Below are 20,703 nucleotides of genomic sequence, written 5' to 3'. Positions count from 1 at the left end.
TGTAGATAACCACTCTATCGTAACTAACAACATGTAACATGTTCCTTACATGTACTTTTTATTTTTTTTTTCTTTCTTTCGTTTTATTTAGTTAGTTTTTACTTGTACACATTTGTATTTTTGTGCATACATTAATTTGAAGTCTTATCTGCAACCACTTGTCTGCACCTTAACCAATGTGCGAGTATACTCTTGTTGAGGTTTCTGCACAGTACAGGCGGATAATGAATGGATTGGAACTGCAGCATACTCCAGCACTCTGCACAATATATTCCATAATGTTAATAATCTCACTTGCACTCACACTGCCAGACCATTTAAGTTCAGTACTGCATTTGGATCTTAAAGCTCAGAGCAGCATCAGTAAATTCAATTTGTAAATTTGACCAAATGGCTATCCATTGTATGCACAATATCTTCAAACCCATCAAAGTCAAAGCTGAATGACCAGATTATTAATTATTGAGATTAAAATTAAAATAAACATATAACTGTTAGCCGTAATAAACAGTTTACACAAGATACATGTATTTGGCCTAATAGTTAGGTTTCGTAACTTCTGAAAATAAGGTTGAGGGTTCAAATCCAGGAACTAGGCACCTACATGTATAGACCACTTTCATTTTGCCTACACCCCTATGGGTGGCCAAAGCTTGTCCCAAAAATCACTTTTTTCCCTCAAATTCATTCAAAATGGACACTTATCCCATTAATTTTAAATAAGGTTGTATCTTCATTTAATCTTCATTCATATTTGTATCCGGTGGTCTGGCAGCCAATTGGGACTTTCAATAATATTTGTGTGAATTATTTTTTACTTTTATGACCAACTGTGACATCAAAAGAGCAGATTCTATTGTAACCTTGGGCAATTCAATTTATTCTTACTTCCCTCTCCCAGCCAGGGGTACATACATGTAAAGGTAGATGAGTATTGTTGAGAACAGAAATAGTTGTTCTGTTCGGTTAATCAGCCATTGCACCTAAAATGGCAGCATCAGGCTGTAGGACAGGTAACCAGGGTAATCATAATGTAGCGCCTTGGGCACAGTTAATGGTGGATATACATGTACATGTATATATTTTCAAGATGTATTTTTGCGTTGGGGAGATGTTAATTATATACAACGGGTTTGCCCTTACCCAACATATATTAATAAGCACTGCATGCTCAGTGCTTGTCTGAGAGCTTGCGAAAAAACCTCATAAGCTTACTCGGGTGGGACTCGAACCCACGACCTCCTGCTTACTAGTGCAGATGTCTTAACCACTCGACCACCAATGCAAAAATACATCTTGAAAACAGTTTGCGGTACCTGCTGCTTCATTTGACTCGGATCGGCCAGCTGACCCCGGCAAGCTCGGTGGTTGAGTGGTTAAGACATCTGCACTAGTAAGCAGGAGGTCGTGGGTTAGAGTCCCACCCAAGTAAGCTTATGAGGTTTTTTCACAAGCTCTCGGACAAGCACTGAGCATGCAGTGCTTATTAATATCAGTGGGAAACGGCAAACCCGTTATATATAATTACATGTATATACTTAATCATTGTAACATCTCACAAAGAGAAAAACATGAAGCCCTTTTCCAAAACCCCAAATCCTCCCCCCCCAAAAAAAACCAGTCACCTATTCTACGGAGCAACATGAACAGCATGTACATGTATGTTTTTAAACCAACTATTGCATCAAATTGTGGTACTCACTAAGCTCACTGTGACATTTCCAAACTGTTTTGTTTCATTTTCATCAGCCCAGTACTTCTCGCATTTGTGCTGTGAGGAGGAAGAAAAGGAAATTTACGGTTGTTATTATATAGCTTGATTTCGTTTACATGTACATGTACGTATCCTTTGCCATGAACATGTGAGGGCTGCCCATACAGTTGTGTGTGTACTGTGAGAGAAGATACAACATTGCAATGAAATAAAAATCTTGAAACATTTATGAAAAATACCTTTCCACTTTCGTATTCATTGCAGGCCATGATGACCACCTCCACCCCAGTTTCCCACAAAAGACGCCAAAAGTCATTGACTGTGTGTGGCAAAGGACCTTGAGCTGCAACATACACATTCTTGCCGTTAACTCCCTGGAAATGAAAAGGCAAGGGAAAAAAAGTAAATACAAAGCTAAATCCCAGAAATAACCTGAAATTAATACATGTTTCATGTACCACTACATGAAGCATACAAGCTTGATATCAATGTTTGCATTTATATCAAAAACACAAAATTTAACCTCAAGTGTTTCCGAAATCAGCTAACTTGGTTTGGGGGAAAAAATGCCTCTAATTCTCTCGTGTTGCTTTGCAGCCGGTGAATTCATTGTATATTGGTTTTTAGATGGCTTATCTATCTCCAAAACCCAAGATATCAAAATATTTGAATCCTTTTCAGTACCTCTTCAATCAGAAATCCCATCTTTCATACATAAAATCTGAAATTTTTGAGGGCCAACTACCCTTTGGCTCTCAAAAAGTTAAGTTAAGGTGCTTGAAGTGAGAAGGACTAAATCCACATGAAGGCTCAGGCAAAAGCAACAACATTTTACTTGAAAAGTCCCAAAGGCCAAAGACCCTTTCACTGGGATAATACCAACAGAGTGTGAGAGTGAGGTGCTTTTGAATGGCCACATGTATGTCTATAACAGTGCAGAGGAAAAAAACCAACAGGAAAAATGTGATGACAAGAAGGAGCAAGAGGGTGCTGTGCAGTGAGAGAGGTTGCATTTTTTTTCTCTCTCCCAATTATATCTGGAAAAATGAAGGAAATCTTACCCCAACCAAGTTCCAAAACAATCCATATTTATTCAAGTCTACATAATAGTCAATTGATCTGCCATTTGGACTTCAAAATGCAGAGGAGAAACAAGTAATTGCTGGACACTGGCCCAAATACACCACCTTGTTAAGGAAACAAAACTCACTGTGAATGCAATTTTGGATGGCAATCTTGAAATTTGTCATCGTATCATGCAACTATAAGCATTTTCGAAATGAGTGGAACAGGCTTACACTTTGGTTTTGCTGGTTCCAGCCATTTTGAAGCGTTCGAAACCACATGTTCAAGCTCTGACTGGAACTAGCAAAACTGAAGTCTGAGCTGAATCCACTCATTCTAAAAATGCTCTATGACTCTTCAATTTATATTCACAATTGTGTTCCTGCTGAAAACATACAAACACCTGAATACCTCAAGGTACAACTGCTTATGGGAACAAGTATTCCTGCAAGCCAATCCCTACCGAATCAAGCAAACCCTGTTGCAGCAATTTCAAACCAATTCAACTCTGTAACGTTTTGTCACCAATTCTTTCTGGTGACATTCAACCCAATCCCGGGCCTTGTGGAAAATAGACTACCATTTGTTCTTGAAATGCATGTATCCAGTAACTTGGAACTGTAAAGGTGTACCTAATGATGTTTGTAGTATTTTGTTCTACCAGTCATGTATTGATCTGTGTTAAGCAGCCTTTGAATTGCTAAACCACTCCACTGCCCAGTGGAAATGTGATAAATGTAGTAGTGTTGCAGCAATTTCACCTTCAATAGCTACACTGTATGACCTTGATTGCTCAAGCAATTAATTCTTACCTCATCTGAACCATAACACTTCAGTTAATACGGTTTTTTCTGGTCACACCTTCAGCCCACTTCAGACACGTAGCCCAATAATTGAACACAAACCAAGATCTCCATCACAATCATGACACCATCACTCTTTGAAGACAGTCATCCTGCCTACCTCCTAAGCAAAATCTTAAATTGATGATTATTAACTGCTCTAGTGCGCTGGATCCAAAAGATCTGAACTTGCATCAGCCAAGGAGTACATGTACATAAACCTGCTCAATTGTCTGTGGAACTGAATCTTGGCTTAGTGGCATCAAGCCTGGCCACAACCCATCTGAAGACGATGTGAAATCCAGTGAAATCTTCATTCCAAACAGGAATGATTGCAGAGCCCTGTTCAAGGGAGGGAGGGGGTTTCACACTTGTTGGTAGGAACCTTTTATCCATTGAACAACCAAAACTTCAAGTGATTGCACATTAATATGGGTCAAAATTAATCTCCACAACAACAGGGAACTGCTGATTGGACATTTTTACATGCTACACCAAAATATCCGTGACACAAGTGAACTTTGTAAATCTTTACAAAACTAGCAAGTAATGGACTCTCAGAAATGCATATTATCCTCGCAGGCGACTTCAACTGCCCCAACATTGATTGGGACTGTCAACCCAACATGCCCAAGAAGCAGACATACACATTACTGCCTAGTTGACACAGGTGTTGGACTTGGTATTCACATCAAACTCATCTATCTTCAGTTTCCTTGCGAGGAATTTCTGATCATGAACTATAATAACTGGCATCAACATCAAGCCAATTCACATCCATCATGCACACTGTACTCACATGTACACAGGAAGAGCTTTAATATTCTTTCTCAAGATGATGTAAGCATACAAAACAATGGCTCTGATGTACAGTACACCAGATGTGGAACAAAATTAAATTAACTCTCACGTCCCCTACAAGATGAGGAAAAGGAAACAACTGTCTACATGTACCTTGGTTTGATAAAACCATCACAAGATATATCAACTAAAAAGGAGACTTTGTAGGTGTGCCAAGAAGCACAATCAATGGCAAGCATATCACTGCTTCCAGAAAGAATGCAAGAAGCAAATCAGACAGGCAGAAAGAAATTATATAAACAAAGTCATCCAGGAAGGCCTCAGTAACAACACAAATTTGTTCTCGAGGTACATCAAAGACAAGCAACAGGACAGTTTAGGTAATGCCTCACTGAAAAGCAAAGGTAGCCTAATTAGTAACAGCTAATCCAAGGCAAGGATCTTAGTACTGTAGATCACTTCAAATCAGTTTTTACTCACAATGCCCATGATGAGCTCCCTCAAGGGAATATTTGTTGATCAACAAATTGCTCGCATTGTCATCCATTCAGCTAGAGTGTCTACACTTCTAACAAATCTGAACGTCAACAAGGCCTGTGGACGTGACAACATCCCTAACATCGCTTTGAAAACTTTGAAAACAACATCTTCCCTGGATCATCCGTCATCTTCCAGAAATCGCTTGACTCTAGCAACTTTCCATCAGATGCTAACATGTCATGTGTGTTTAAAAAGGTGATAAACACCTTGCAAAAAACTACCAGCCCTCTTAAACTTCTATGATAAGCAAATAGCTTGAGTACAATATTCATGGGCACATCATGGCACACTTTGAAAAGCACAACATACTGACACACCTTAACCATAGATTTTGCAATGGCTACTCTTGTGAAACCCAACTTATTGTTACAGTTGATGATCTACTGAAATTGTTTGACATCAAAAAGCAAGTCAACATATGTAGCTGTCCCTTTGACACCATACCCCACAGGAAACTCTTTCACAAACTTCACAGTTATGGCATCAGGGGCATGCTTCACAGCTCAATATGAAAGTCATACTAGAAGACATAGCATATGAGGAAGTACGGGTGGAATCTGGAGTCCCTCAAAGAACTTTGGCCGTTACTCTTCCCATGCCACATTAACAACCACCCAAACAGAATTATATCCCAAGTTTGTCTGTCTGCAAGTGAATGCTTCCTGAATTGCCAAATCAACTCAGCCAACTACCACACCAACATGCACCAAGACTTAGAAACCCTGGAACCTGGGCTCAATGGCAAACATGCTTCAGTGCCAATAAATATAGTATAAAGTGAATTGAGCATCTAAAACAAATCAACACACTTTTCCAGTCTCAATATCACCATCCTACAGCAAGTGTCTAACATCCACTACCAGGGCATACACATTGCGGAAGATCTCAAATAGATTTTACAAATAATTTTCCAAAGCTCGAAAACCTCTTTGGTGCAGGGGGGTGAGAACAGGCATTTCAACAGTCCACATGGCAAGGTCTTTAGTAGGTTTTCGATGAGTGGTCAGTTTCCTGTAAGCCCCGCACTGCCAACCAATTCCTGCCAAGGATTTAGGCAAGCTACGGTAATTTGGTGTGCTCTCTCCCTATTCCTGTTAACTTGCTGAGCGTTGAACACATCTACATGTACAAAACAACCCCCCTTCCTCAATGAATTAGTGTCTTGCTTGACCCATACTTGTGGGGTGCATGGAGTAAGTGCAAGTAAAGGGCAATTCCTCGCTTGGTACAGTGAGGCACTCTACAGGGAGCAGATCTGTCAGGGACAGCATGTACACATACAAGTTGCTTTCCGGGTGCACCCAGGCTCTGTCATTAATATAGGCCTGGTTAGAGAGGGTGTAGGCAGCCACAGACAGGTCCAGACAGGGCAACAGTTTTACCCTCCTTTTTGGCTCGGTCAGTTGGGATTTACACGTATATTCCAATTGCTGTTGGATGCCATTGGTTGCACTTCCAACATGCCTCTTCTCCTCCATCAGAGAGGCTGTGGTTTAGTCAGCCACATATTCTTGTGGCTTGGTTAAGTCCTCTTTGTTGACTTTTTCCTTTTTGGGCACATCATTGCCCGGCTTGTGCAGTATTCGCACATAAGACCTTCACTGGGGCACTTGCAGTTCTCCCAGCTTGTCTCTTTTGTTCATTAGGCTGCCATACAGGGGAGCCCCTCTCAATTTCCCACTTCAAGGGGCCTAATGCTGTTTCATTCAGCCCCATGTACATGTAAATTTTATATCCTCAGCTTGCTTAACAGCGACCCATTTCTTGGCTCCATTCTACAGCGGGCCAGCTCATTTGCATTGGGTGGCTAAACACAGAAGCTTGTCCTGTCAATCAATGCCCTTGTGAAAATCTAACAAGCATTCTGTCAAACTGGCACAGTTTGCCTCTCATGCACCTTGGGATATCTTCCCCTGGGCCCCTTCTGTACCAATAGAGGGAAATGGGTGGGGCACAAATGGGGGTGGGAGCACACTCTTGGGGAGGGGCAAATCTTGACATGCACTTGTTCTTGTCTTTGTACAGTTCGCTTGCAAGTACATGTATAGACAGGTCAATCATCCCATAAACCTACTTCCCCCTTGATGCAACTTCCAGGAGGAGTGTCCCATGAAATAAAAATCAAGTTATTCCATACCTGAATTGAGAACAATTTCCAACAATCACTGTAATCACTATACACTGATCAATCACTATAATCCGACTGAATATTGTTTCATATACAGTATTTCTTTAAACTTGTGTTTCAAACAATGAAAGAAATTAAAGGCCTAGCATTTCTCAATTCAATTAAAACCAGAGAGTTAAATGTAACAATGGTGTTGTGCAAATACCAGTACCTCAGCACATCATTGTAAAATCAAAGTCCACTGTAGCTTCGGGTGTCTTTACAACAAAACATGTTCAGAGAGATATCAGTAAATGTAACACTGGTGTTCTTCAAAGACGTAAATGTAACCTCAGCACATCATTTTAAACTTAAAGGCCACAGTATCCGGTAGATTTGAGTGTCTTTACAGTATAACATGTTCAAATCAATGTTGCATGGATAAATCAGCAGACACTAATTTGGTTGGGGCAGGAAGATGGGTCAGGTGGATTGATAATGTTCAAGGGATTGGACCTCAGTTGAACACTTCTAGGATGTACATGTATATGTAGCAAGAAGATTCAGAACATTGTGAGGGACAAAAGCAGATAGGGAGTTGGTATAGACATGACGGGTAACATATCAGGAGCAGGACTGTGATTGGAATTAAACAGGAAACAGAAACAGATAGAGAAGTACTGGAACTAATCAGTAGCCATGGGTTCGGTAGATTCTGAAGCAACACAGCTGCAGGGGTGCATAGTGTACAGGAACTTCTCACAACATGTGATGCCATAAAAAAAATAAACAGTACAATATGATAGGAACAAGGCTTGGATGGGGCAACATCCTCACTACCACTGGCAATCAAGCAGGGATGATTTAACATAATAACAGCAACATGAAGAAACAAGCATTAAAGCTTGCACAGGTTTACATATTTGTCAACATACTGATAGAATAATAGTCAAAAATGGAGAGTCAGTGGGCTAACTTATGTTGGACCACGGGGTCAACACAACAGCATCATTGACTAACTCATCACAAACCAGGCATGACAAATAATGCTCTGGCCGTGACAAAATAAACAGTCAAAAACATGCACGGCTGTCAAGACATTTATCGTATTCATAACATTGGATGAAACAGGTGCATATAAACAGCATGAGAGCCTTGATTCACTTACTTACATGTACATGTACATGTATGCGAAGCACTAGTAACAAGACAGCAGATACCCACCACTCAAGTATACCAGACCAGTCATAACAGTTACAGCATTTGCCGTACAGTCACCACTATCCAGTACTGACAAATGACTTTTGCGGGATCATCATGACGACAGAGTCGGTCAGCTGTCAACAGCATACTATGATGATACACTTGACAAAATTACAGGATAGTCAGGACTCGCAGGCATGTCAGTGAATCTCCCGTGCTGACATGACAGTGATGGTAGAGTCAGCTGGTTGTGTATGGCATTGACAGTTTATAGTAATTGTACCCCATACACACTTACATGTACATGTACACAACAGTAGAACAGGAAGTCGGGCAGAACTAACTTTACAGTTGATAATCTCACATTGTGCAAATCTGGCATTGAGACAAAATGCAACATAAAAGCAACAAAATAATACCACTAAGACTTGAGACAGAAAAACTCCTACCGTGACAAAAAACTTGTAAAATTAACTGAAACTGGACATGGAATTGTAGGCAAATTTTTAAACGGGATTTGAAATGGGAAAGAGAATTTAACACAATATTTCTCACTTTGGTGACCTTACGAGGAACTTTCTTGTGAATATGCGTATTCTCATTGAGTGATCACTAATACCAAGTGGAATACCATGACTGACATTAATTGTTTCCAGGTGAGAAGAAAACACACGGTTGATACATGTACTGGAGGTAGGAGTAACTCTAGTTGGGCTACTAATAAGTTGTAATACTTGAAATTCACAACACATGTCATCTATTTTAAACAACTCAACACTATTGAGCACATCCAAGTTACAATCGCCAACATTAAAAAGTTCATGAAAACCACAATTAAGGTGACTAAGTGATTAGACAAGTTCTCGGCATGTTTGTTTGGCAAGTAGAAAACACCTAACACAATGGGGCTATGATGAGTCTGTTTTCTCTCAATCCAACAAGACTCAATGTAGCTGTTGATTTCATTCACAACGCGGTAAGGAATAAAGAAACGCCCCATGACTGTCTGCACTGCCACAATTGCTATGAATCAATGAATAGCCATCAATATTAACTTCAGCAATATTGATGCCCTCATCGAGCCGCGTTTTGCTTAGAGTAAGCAAATGGAGAGTATGTTCCGCCAGGAAAATACACAATGTATGCAAGCCTTCAATTTTTGGAAAGAGACTTTGAATATTAAGATGAGCAATTTTCTATTTTTCTCATAGAGTTATAAGTACATCTTTTCATGAAACAAAACATTTCTTACCCAGTCACTTGCTGGCTTATGACTAAAATTACTCCTAGTGAGACCTGATGAGGAAGTTCTCCTGGCAAAATCATGTTCTCGTACTTTAATGATTCCAAACTGTTGTTGTTTCATTCACTGATAGTGATGCCGCTCTGACTGTTATGAAGGCAGTGGTGACCGGTGTTTGCCTTGTGTGCATACTGCATAAGTGGTCATTTTACTGTTTTCCAGTCCTGTTGATGGAAATCCTGACAGGCATTACTTTCCCTGTACAAGGTGTTAGTAACTTTAGCATCTATAGGTACAAGGTGGATGTTCACTTGCCTTGAGATGCGTACTGGTCTTATTTGCTTGCTGTAGGGGGTGGGACTTGTGATTTGATTGCCTTGCTTTGAGAATGTTATCGGAGAGGCTTTAACCGGGGGTAAACCTCGCAAATGCCTGATAATATTGCGAGCAAAAGCAATAGCACCTGCACAGCAGAGATGAACTCCATTCGCTCTTTGCACGCTGCCACGATAGGCATGCAGAGCCTCGATCTGGCAGCTATACACAATACATGTAGTTCAGTGATTCCCATACCAGTATGTTGCTTAGTAATTTTTGCATGTTGCTCCAGCTCTTATGCTATGTAATTGGACAATATTTCAAAAGCTGAGTTGATGCGATTTTACAAGCCGCCAATTCGAGGCTCTGCATGCCTATGGTGGCAGCGTGCAAAGAGCGAATCGGATGCTAGACATTGCTGATTTATGTCATTGTTATTAAAAAACTTCCAGTTATGAAAGTGGCAGATGTCATGTACATGTATGAGTGCATTTGCCATTACTTTGTCCCGATCTGATGTTTTCTCCTGTTTTTTGTGCATTATGAGGATATTGTGATGTCACGGATGAAACATTTCTTGTGCTAGCTTGCCTAAAGATTCTGGTTCCTTGAATAACATTCTGCTTTTATTCTGCAATTCTGCTAATAATATTCTGATATTATCAGTGCCTGCAAGGTATGATCAACTCCTGCATGTGGATCTCAATGGATCCGTCTTTGATGAAAGATGAAAAACCTTCAATCCTGACCCCCAGGTGTGATTTAACTGAAACATGTTTAGATCAGCTTACTTTTTGACCATTGATGTGTTCAATCATGGAATCTCCAATCAGTGTCACATGATTGTTCTTAGGCCTCCTGTCTTTGAATTTCATTTTCTGTTTGGCTCCGTTGTCATTCATTTGTCATTGGAAGGAAGTTCCAGATACCTTCGGACTCTTCAGAGGCAAATTTGTGACATTGCTTTAGGTGTGGTTGAATTTAGACTTTTGTCAGCCATTGGTTCCACTGGATTGAGTTCAGCAAAATCTGCTACATGTAGCTCTGCAAAGCGATTGTTTTTGCGTAAGCTGACTAACGGCAATTTGGAAGCTGTTTCATTCATTTCCAGTGTCTGGATTCATTTACCCAATCAATGTTGTGTTTTAACTGATTTTGTGTTTTAATCTCATCTCTTAAATTTTCAATGTTGTTTTTTATATCTTGTAGACTGGTTTCAAACATCCTGGTGTGGGAATCATGATGAATAATTGAGGCTTCTGTGTCCCATTTACACATATTTTGTGTCATGACGTGGTTCTTTTTATGGGGTGGTAATGATTCATATGCTGTAGATTTCGTTTTACTAGATAAGGAAATGAGAACACACAGGCCACTGGGAATTTCCAAGAGAGGTAAAGACAGAGTTCAACAATATCATCGATTATTGCCTTGACTGAGTACCTGGATTTAAGAATTAGGACTTCTGTAGCTGTAGAGCAGGGGCCTTGTGTGCTGCTTTCTTTGTTGCCACATTGCGATTTCTTGGCATACCTGGTTTCGGCTAAAGAAACAGTTATTTCCATGATTCCTGCAACTCTTCCAGGCTCAAAACACGATGCATCTGCTCCTTCAGATTATTTGTGGGCACATGACTAATACCTTGTAGAATTGGTTGTAGATTTATGCAAATTTTTGGCCAGCAAACCTGGAGAGGGGAAAGTGTGTGTTTGCTTGCTGCTACCACCATTGGTACCACCATTGTCATGTGATGCATGTATGGATAACAGAGTACCAAAGTTACAATTAGTGTGTAAAAGGCATGAGCACGTGAACCAGCGCGTGAACCAACACGCGCACGTACTCCATTCATTTGCACTGCACTTTCTGGTTCACAGTGACGTCACACTTCGGTACTCTATGCTACAGGAACATCAAATACAATGCAAAGGAGCAAAAGATTACAGTTCTTCAATTTAATTTGAATTAGGCCTCCAATTCAGAGTTAATTTTGAAGACAAGGCCAAAGACAGAGACAAAGTTTAGTATAGAGGGTGTGTATGGCTAACATCTTGAGGACAGGCGCTTTTGTTCTTCACAGTTTGCAAAAAGGGAACAAAATTAAAGCCCTGCAAGATGGCTACCACACAAAATGAGTTTTCTTTGCTATTTTGTTTTCTTGCGTGCATTGCTGGAACTTCGCTAGTCCTCCTGTCCTTAGGTACTGCTCTACCTGTGTCCAACAGGGCAATTGCTCTAACTACATGTACATATACATGTATGTACTGAACATCCAAAATGGATGCAAAGGAGTCTGGCTTGAAGTTGGAAGCTTACTATCCATACATGTACATGTATACTGGGAACACTGTACATGTACATACAAGTAAAGTCAACCAAATGGTTAAAGTACAGGTACCGGTACATGTACATATTTTCATTTATTTAATATGAATTTTATAAGCCTTTAAGCAGTTTCAATCTCAATGACAAGGACACAAGGGTTGTGATGTCCCCTAATTTAGCAAGCTTTGTTCTTTTGCAGTTACCCCAACAAATGTTGCTATGCATGCTTGTTGATGGACCTTTATCTTCATGTAGTTCACACATTTTTATCTGTAAAAACTACCTTAAAATTGTGGAGTAAGAAATCCTCTTTAAAAATGGTAATTTTGTATGAAACAAAAATAATGCCTGGAAAGTAGGCAATAAATTAGATGGAGGGTTCCCTAATGTGGTGCTCTTTCAAAACACATCAATACATGTAAATCCCTATTCTTTTTTTTTTTTAAGCGAAAAGATAATTTTGAATAATTTTTACCTCCTTTCACATCCTCAACTTTGTGTTTTCCAAAAATTATTGCACTTGCTTTCTTTTGTGGAATGTTCTGCACACTTTTTTTGCCAATATTGTATGTAACATCAGAAAACTGAAGTCAAAGTCCTGTTTGCTGAATCACACAAATTTATGTCAAAAAGCTAACAATGAAGGAACTCTTCAGAGCTCTCTGAGCAGTTGGAGCTTAAACAAAAAAATTGAGATTGTTAAAAAAAAGTTAAAAAATAAACCTTCATTAGGGGACACTTCACATTAGGTTTTTAGAAAATCCCTTTGGATCTGTGCCAAGACTGGTTTCCTCTACACTCTCTGCAACTGAAATACTGTACCAGAGAGTTAACCATTCCTCTGTCAAGACAGCTTGTGTGGTGTAGAGCAATTAATTTTGCTATGACAATTGTAACAGTTTACACCTTGTTTACAAAATGATGAGGAAGAGTGTTACATGGCACTATCAACATTTATGTACTTAAAAAGTAAACCACTCACTACATGTACAAGTAGCACAAAGTTTAAGCATTATTTCACATGCAAATTTATACTTCCATACTTGTCATCCTATACATTATCGGTACGTTTAGTCCTACATGTCAAAAGCAACAGGGACATCATTCACAACACTACCTTTTTTCAAATAACTACCCAGATACAGCCTGTCAACCCTAGCCTGGGCACAACATACCCATGTCAATGCCCTTTGGGCATGTTGGGAGTATTAACCACTACCAGCCAGGGACTCCGAAATCGGAGCCGTATGGTTTATATGTGTGGCCGGGGTCTCTGAACTCGGACAAAGGAAACACGGCCCTGTAACAAAAGACCGTACTCCGAACAAAAGACCAGGCTGCTGGGCATTACCGGCATTTTTCACTCTCACAAGTGGTGATAATCCAGCATTGTTTTGAAACCGTATACCAGGGTTTGGGGCATTGAGAGCAAGCGGATTACCACCGGGGACAAAAGCGCTCCACCACCGCAGCGATGAGCCACACAGCACCGCTGCACACTAATCTGGCCCCTATTGAAAACAGGTCAGCAGTGCACTGAGCCAGGTTCGTGAACAAAAGACAGTTGTATAACACCGCACAATCTGGGCTCTGTTTACAAGGCTGCAGGCCTGGCTGAAATACTCGGGCGTCAATGAAGGTCACCTGTCAACTTAGAGTAGTGCCTGAAGATTACTCCGTGCGGCTATAAACGACCGTTAAATGGAATGATGAATTTTTGAAGGATTTTGAAAATGGAAAAAATGATAGTCATGCCGGCCCAGCATCATCAACGATGAAAAATGCCCCGGCACGAAATGGTTCATAGGGTGAAAGGAGTTGCTCAAAATGTGTGCAACTGGGTCCAACATTAAAGACTCAGGATGGGATAAAAGGGCATCAACAAGTGCATAAACAGATTAAAACCTCAAAAATGCAGAGAATGGGGTATGCACATGTACATGTATATTATGCTGTAGATGGCTGATAATGGTCTGTAGTTACTTGGTAATAACCGCTTGATTACTGAAGATAAAGTGGTGGAAGTTCTTACTTAAGGGATTAATGGATAACATACATGTATCTTTCTTGTATGTTTATAGTCAAGACAGACAGTAGAAATCCTGACTTTGCACTGAAAGAGGATACCATAACTACATTGTATATGAACTGACACTACGACCTCTTCAACCATCAGGATAGAGTGTAATTCTCCTACAGGGTTTGTTTTGATCTTAAGTGTCTGTCATTCTTGACTCCAATAACCATGCAGCTAAACCAGTATGTAGGCTCTGTAACTTTGATGTTGTGATTACCTCATTCCAGCTCTCTTCTCTGAAAATCTTTTAGCAGAAAAAAATACAAATCAAATTTGGCCATATAACTACATGTACATGCCTTGACTGGCTAGCCAGAAGTTCAATGAACTTGATTTTGCCTGTATTAGTCATTAATGGTTTTTAACCATCACATCTGTGTCACATCTATGGTACCGGTACAGGTAACCCTTTCTAAACATTTGTCACGCGTCTGTCACTGTGCATTTTGAAATCTTTGTTCATACAGGTTTGAAACAAAATTATATCAATATCCAATCTAAGAAACATTACCATGATGTAGTTTGCATTGATGTAGTCTGATCCTTCCACATCTTCTATCTCAGGTAGAACAATACGAGTATAGTCAACTGAAGGCAGAAACAAACACATAATATTTCTTATTGGAAAACATACTTCTTATTAGGTATTAACCACACAAACATGTACTCATTTCTCTAAAAGATCCACAGTATGAATGTTACAACATGGAGATGCAGTGTACACTACATGCATGATCGAACATCTTGTTTGGGGTACATGTATACATGTACACACACAATGTACATGTACAGTATGTGATGGGAGGTGAGGATATGAAGAAGGGGGATATTAACATGTATAGGTATGTTTAGAAGGTGTATGTAAACACAAAGACAATACATGTACCTACCAGTACATACAAGTACATGTACAGGTACATTCACAAATGTACATTTATGGATTGTACACCCATAGTGTGTGTAGTTGTAAAACACTGACCAAATAAGCATGTAGAATGCACGCACAAAACATGCCTCAGTACATGAACTACAATGTTTAATGAAACTTGCAAGTTACCGGTACATGTACATGTACAGTGTACCATATGCTTCGGAAGATTGATATGAACAGTAGAAACATGGTGATCTCCCTAGAATAATATCCTACATGTACATGTACGTTGTTTCTAAATGTTTATATTACGTTCATAAATGCTGTACAACAAACACTGACTTTGAACCTACATGTATTGTTCATGCACACCAATTCACGATGAAAAATGTCTGGCTGAATTTACACAGCAAATGAAAACAAATTTTTAAAATACAACATAAATGTTCATCAATTGTGTCCCTTCCAAGGAAAAGATATCAATCTTATAAAAAGGTTGTGGAAAATTAATCTAAAACACCATGTACTGTACCAGTGGCTGCAACACTGTATGCAAAATGATGATTGAAAAATTAGAAATCTGTGAAACACCAGAACAATAAAGTCATCCAAACTTGTAATGCAACATACCGGTACATGTACACAAAAGTTTTGGCATAAGCAGGTTATGTTGTTGCATAAATTTACATGTACATGTATGGGTGAAATCAGCTTCAGTGATCTTTACTTGAAGGAACAGGGAAAAAGGTACCGTAGGGCTGCACCTGCCTTCATCAGGTTAATTACTGAACAGCCCCTAACAGACTTATCAAATCAAAAAAGGAAGTGAAGATTTGACAATTTTATACGTACATGTATGTACCATATTATACTGTAACACAATGCAGAATTGACTAATGCAAATACCAAGTTCAAGGATTTTAACTTATGCCCCGGGGAAGGAGTGTAGGACCACAAAAGTTGAAATGTACACGTCTCTCATTTCTTCCATGATCATTGTCAGTGGACATAAGTACATGTACATGTATGCAATACCATGTGTGGTTATGTACTGTACAAACAAGTGTGTACATGTATGTACAGCCCATTGCTTATATGTACCTATCACACAGTACACAATGCACACAATGCAACTTCATCACATGTGCACATCAAAGCATCATGCCATGGTGGTACATACCGGTGTATACCGGTACATGTACATGTGTACCTGCCTGGTTTCCATTACAGGTCGCTGGTTAAGCCAGGCACCTGACTAAACTGCAAGAGAAAATACTATTGCGCCCAGCCATTTCATCTTTTATCACATTTGAAAAGTTGGTCAAAAAACCTTCACGTTGAATCCAAGACTAAAGATTGAGCCTTTGATGATACATGTACATTTGAGAAATAGAAATGAAATGTTAAAAACATTTCCACACAAAAAATCATTTCGTTCATGGATTTTAAGGGTATCACTGAAGAGCAAGGGAGCCTTCTGCACACACAAAAATACCTCAACTCACTCATCTGACACATGTACTAGAAGCCATTCTACAATTCAAATGAAACTTAAGTTTGGCATCAGCCACCATACATGTATCTGCCAATTTCTTTCTGATGAACACACTACTGAAGTACTCAATAGAAATTTACAGAACAATCACAATCAGTCATAGGCCTGTGCCGGGTTCCCTGGTACCTGCCCGTCGATATCAACACCCGGTGCCATTTTTCAGGCCGGGTAACCATTAAAAAACCTAAATAAATTAGGAACATCCATGTATAAAAATGTCTGTGAAATTTCATGCACTATGAAAAATCACAGTGCCGCTGAAAACCCAGTCCCGCGGTCATACATGAAACTTCAATTCAGAGATCGACAGCTATATGTACATTTGTTATCCACACCGCCCAATGTACTGCAGTCATTTTCCTAGTTCCTGATTTTTCCTAGTTCACAAGAGCGAAAAACGACTAACATGCATGGGGCGATAGGTCACTCACTACTTGTGATTTCAAATACTTTTTTTATATTGAATAGTCGTATAAACTTTTGCATCTAATGTCTGCTCAATCAAAATGACATTTAGAGTTTCCGTTTTTGACCAAAAACTGAAAGCTTTTGGGTTTGGGACTATGGGTTTGTCAACTGTGCGACGCAGGGAGAGTACCGTTAATAGCTCGTTGTACAGTTGAAAAGTCGAGTCAAACTTTACGCAATTTCTACTTTTTAATTCATTGGAATTCTTATTTTTGATCTAAATCACAAAATTAAGGAATTCTTTATCAGAAAAACAACTTTTTGTAATGGTGCCAGCTGAAAATGGATTTTCGCATGGATACTTTTTATTCGTGAAGAAGTTTTTGTCTCGATCCGAAACCAATCCAGAGCTAAGAAAGGTGTCGATCCTGTGAGTCCAAATATAAAAACCTTACATTTTGAACAAAAAAATTTGAGGTATCTCCAAAACACGAAGTTGACTTCTGACCATATTTCACTCGAATTTGAGGATTTTTGTAACTGCAATCTTACTGAATAATTTTCGCAATCCGGAATGAGGAAAATGACTGTACCAAACCTATGAACAAGAGACCGAAGGAATTTTGTCTTCTGAGGTGGAAGCGCTGTTGATGTTGCATGACTGTATTTGTAACTTTCAAACCCTGTTGGCCTAAATGACTTTTGTGCAGAAGTGGTAGTGCTTACTGTTTGAGTTCAGAGCATTTTTGTCAAATAAATCAATATAAATGAAAATTACTTCATGTCAGGATTGATGACAAAGCGAGAGCAGACTACATGTATGTAATATACCAGCAGTACTGAGACTCCACACGTGTGGTAAGTAGTGATCACGCACAAATTGCGCAGTAGATCAGCCTCTTATTAGCTAGTAACCAAAGCACTGAATGTGCTCCATTAATCCAGGGAGTCAGAGAACCAGTTTAGTTTTGGATACCAAGAAATATGCCTTAGTCATCATTTAAAAATTACTTTCAAAATTACTTTAAAATTAAAGTAATACGAATTTCCTCAGTGATTCACCGGAACTGTGGATGAGTATTTGAACAAAAAAGCAGGAACGATGTTTTCTGTATGCACAGAAGCATTTCAAATCAAAGAGTTTCTTTCATTCAAAAAAAGGGAAATGTTGACAGGTCATAATACAGTCAGCTAGTCCAATGTCACTTATACATTAAAATCTCGACAACTCGAACCTCAGGGGAATGGAGTTATCCTGAAAAAATGATTTATAAAAATAAACCACTTTATCATGGTACTGTACATGTACCTTCATGTTGCAAAACTTTTGTATGCCTTAGTCTTGTTTACAATATGAAGTGCTGCACACAGTCCAATTTTTTTCACATGACCTTTCCTTTTGTGGTCACATGGCCACTGCAATGTCAGCGATTGGATTGCCTAAAGGGACTACCATTGGGCCCGCGTTAGCAATCAGGTTAGCTTCAGTAGCTTGAAAGCCACAATTGCTGTTTCAGGTAACAATGGTTCATGGTCCCCATGAGAAAAGAAATGCACTTGACAGTGATGATTCTGCATAGACTTCTGATACTTTCAACGCCGTTTGAAGCATTTTGGTGGCGTTTTTTTGAATCAGAAACTTCAAAATAAGTGGATATATAATGGTGTGGGCATTGTTCCGAGTTACGGAGGTATTTTTGTACATAAAAACCTTTTGACCTGTGACGTACGGTAGCACTGATCTGGTCCGCAAGTGAAATGACCAGCACTCACTATTTGTGCACGTGCATTCCACTTGTATGTGGTCATGCACCATCAGAGACATTTCCTGTGAGCGGTTGCTGGTGCGTTGGTGGTTTCAGTTCTCGTCTGTTCTGATGTTCCTTGTGAAAATTTTGTTTTCTGTTTCATATACCCACAGAAAGAAAATTTGCAAACTGACGGTAACAATTTTGCTTGATAAAAAGGTACATGTAGGAGAAATTAACCCCAACGTTTAGAATGATGTGCTGCTTGCTTCCTACGTACGAAAAAGAGCCGTGTTTCGGGAACATGGTCCCCCAGGGTCACGCACAATGTCATTTGTTATTAAGTGATCTCTTTTCCGGGTACCCAGGTACTCGATGTTGACAAAAAACAGGTACCCAGTTCCAAAAATACCCGGAAATGCACACCTCTAACCAGTCACTACAATCAGAACAGAGTGATAGGTTCTTTAATCCTTAGCTTTATTTATGCAAACAAGAAGACTCAAAATCTTTTATATTGTCAACCAATTACTTTTTAAATATTAAAAAGATGAAGAGGCTTATTCTTAGGAAAGCAGAGACGTGAGATCTAAATGGGAGTGTTGTTTACATAAATTGTACAAAGGTTTTCCAATTCTTATGTTTGAAAAATAGGGGTGTGTGCAAATTTCACAGGATGGAATTTTTGATTTACAGAGAGGACAACTTTAAAACTTTATCAGTTACAGAATTAAACACTGACTCCGGTGATAATGGGCCAGGGTTTAAACCATCTGTCTGAACACATTTAGTGAGGTATCTTATACAATATGCATACCGTATGTGAATCAATACTTGAGGGTCTTTGCTTGAGGAAACTTTGAGGAAGAGACGAACTTCCAAATAGACCGCTGAGAAAAACATGTATACTGTACGATACATGTACAAAGTGAACGGGGTTTTTAGAAGAAGAATCATGAAAAAAAGGATGTCTTTTCCATACTTTGCAAAAAAGAAAAAAAATACACAAAATACCCGGTAACAACAAATCCAGCAAGATTAACATGTATAAATCTGGTGAGGCGGTAATGTTCACCCCACAAATTAATTTTAAGTGGCTTAATTACAGGTGATGTTACACTGTAGTACTCACATGGCAATATATCTTTGTATCTGTTTTTGCGTATGTTGCTATCACGTTCTCCTTCATTGGTAGAGAATGTTTTCTCTGTCTTATACCTCATTGACTGCTGCTTGAGTGCCTGTACATGAGAGAAAAGAAAAACTGTAACATTTTGATAAGTGCTGAAATGGACAGTTTGAGGTGCATTTCATGAACTAGTCTGTTGTTTCCTACTTCCAGCCACTAGTGAATGGGCTCTAGCAAAGCCTCATAGCATATTTACTTCAGGGCATGCTGGTCTGTATGCACACACGTGCTACACGTACATGTAGTTCTTTTCTTACAGTAGTGTGCATCCTGGAAGTTGGTTTCTATGAATTGCTTGACTAAAGTGGGGTTCTTCCATTGGACATGTGGGAAAGGTTTGGCTGGGATTCAGGGCGGGTAGAATTGTTAAAATACGGTTGATTCACACTCGTGCGCCTCCAAGAGTTTGCAAAGCATTGGCCAATCACAATATGCGAAATCTGTCAACCTTTCCAAATGCACATTGGGTCAACAGATTTTGCGCATTTATAATTGGCCAGTGCATTGTAAACTTTTGGAGGGGCACTATTGTGAAACGCCCGTATTGTATGAAACTGCCATGTTATTATTTGTATATATATATTGAAAGTCCAAACTTTGTATTGTGGGAGTTCAGCTGTGAGACAAGTTTTGGCTTGGAAATAAACACGAGTTCTTTTGTTTTGAGTCAATTGGAAAACCTGGGTTTATGGCTCTG

General features: G+C 39.3%; 1 protein-coding gene across 5 annotated transcripts in view; it reads right to left on the bottom strand.

Moving 5' to 3' along the window:
* LOC110974871 (uncharacterized) overlaps nt 1-20,703 on the bottom strand; it is a 102,048-nt gene that overhangs the window by 61,608 nt on the left and 19,737 nt on the right. For 4 of the 5 annotated variants that reach the window (XM_022226785.2, XM_022226787.2, XM_022226784.2 and 1 more), the window contains 4 exons: nt 19,950-20,058; nt 14,747-14,823; nt 1,954-2,088; nt 1,703-1,771 (listed from right to left, as the gene is read on the bottom strand). In XM_022226785.2, the coding sequence (XP_022082477.1) occupies nt 1,703-1,771; nt 1,954-2,088; nt 14,747-14,823; nt 19,950-20,058 (390 nt within the window). Of the gene's footprint in view, nt 1-1,702; nt 1,772-1,953; nt 2,089-14,746; nt 14,824-19,949; nt 20,082-20,703 lie in introns of all 5 variants that reach the window. The other variant, XM_022226786.2, reaches the window with a different exon arrangement.

This window comes from Acanthaster planci, linkage group LG04 (genome assembly GCF_054643075.1).
Source record: "Acanthaster planci isolate LZ-2023a linkage group LG04, COTS_SCS, whole genome shotgun sequence".
Taxonomy (NCBI): domain Eukaryota; kingdom Metazoa; phylum Echinodermata; class Asteroidea; order Valvatida; family Acanthasteridae; genus Acanthaster; species Acanthaster planci.
The sequence above is the reverse complement of the archived record's forward strand: the minus strand, read 5'-3'. Positions and strand labels throughout refer to the sequence as shown.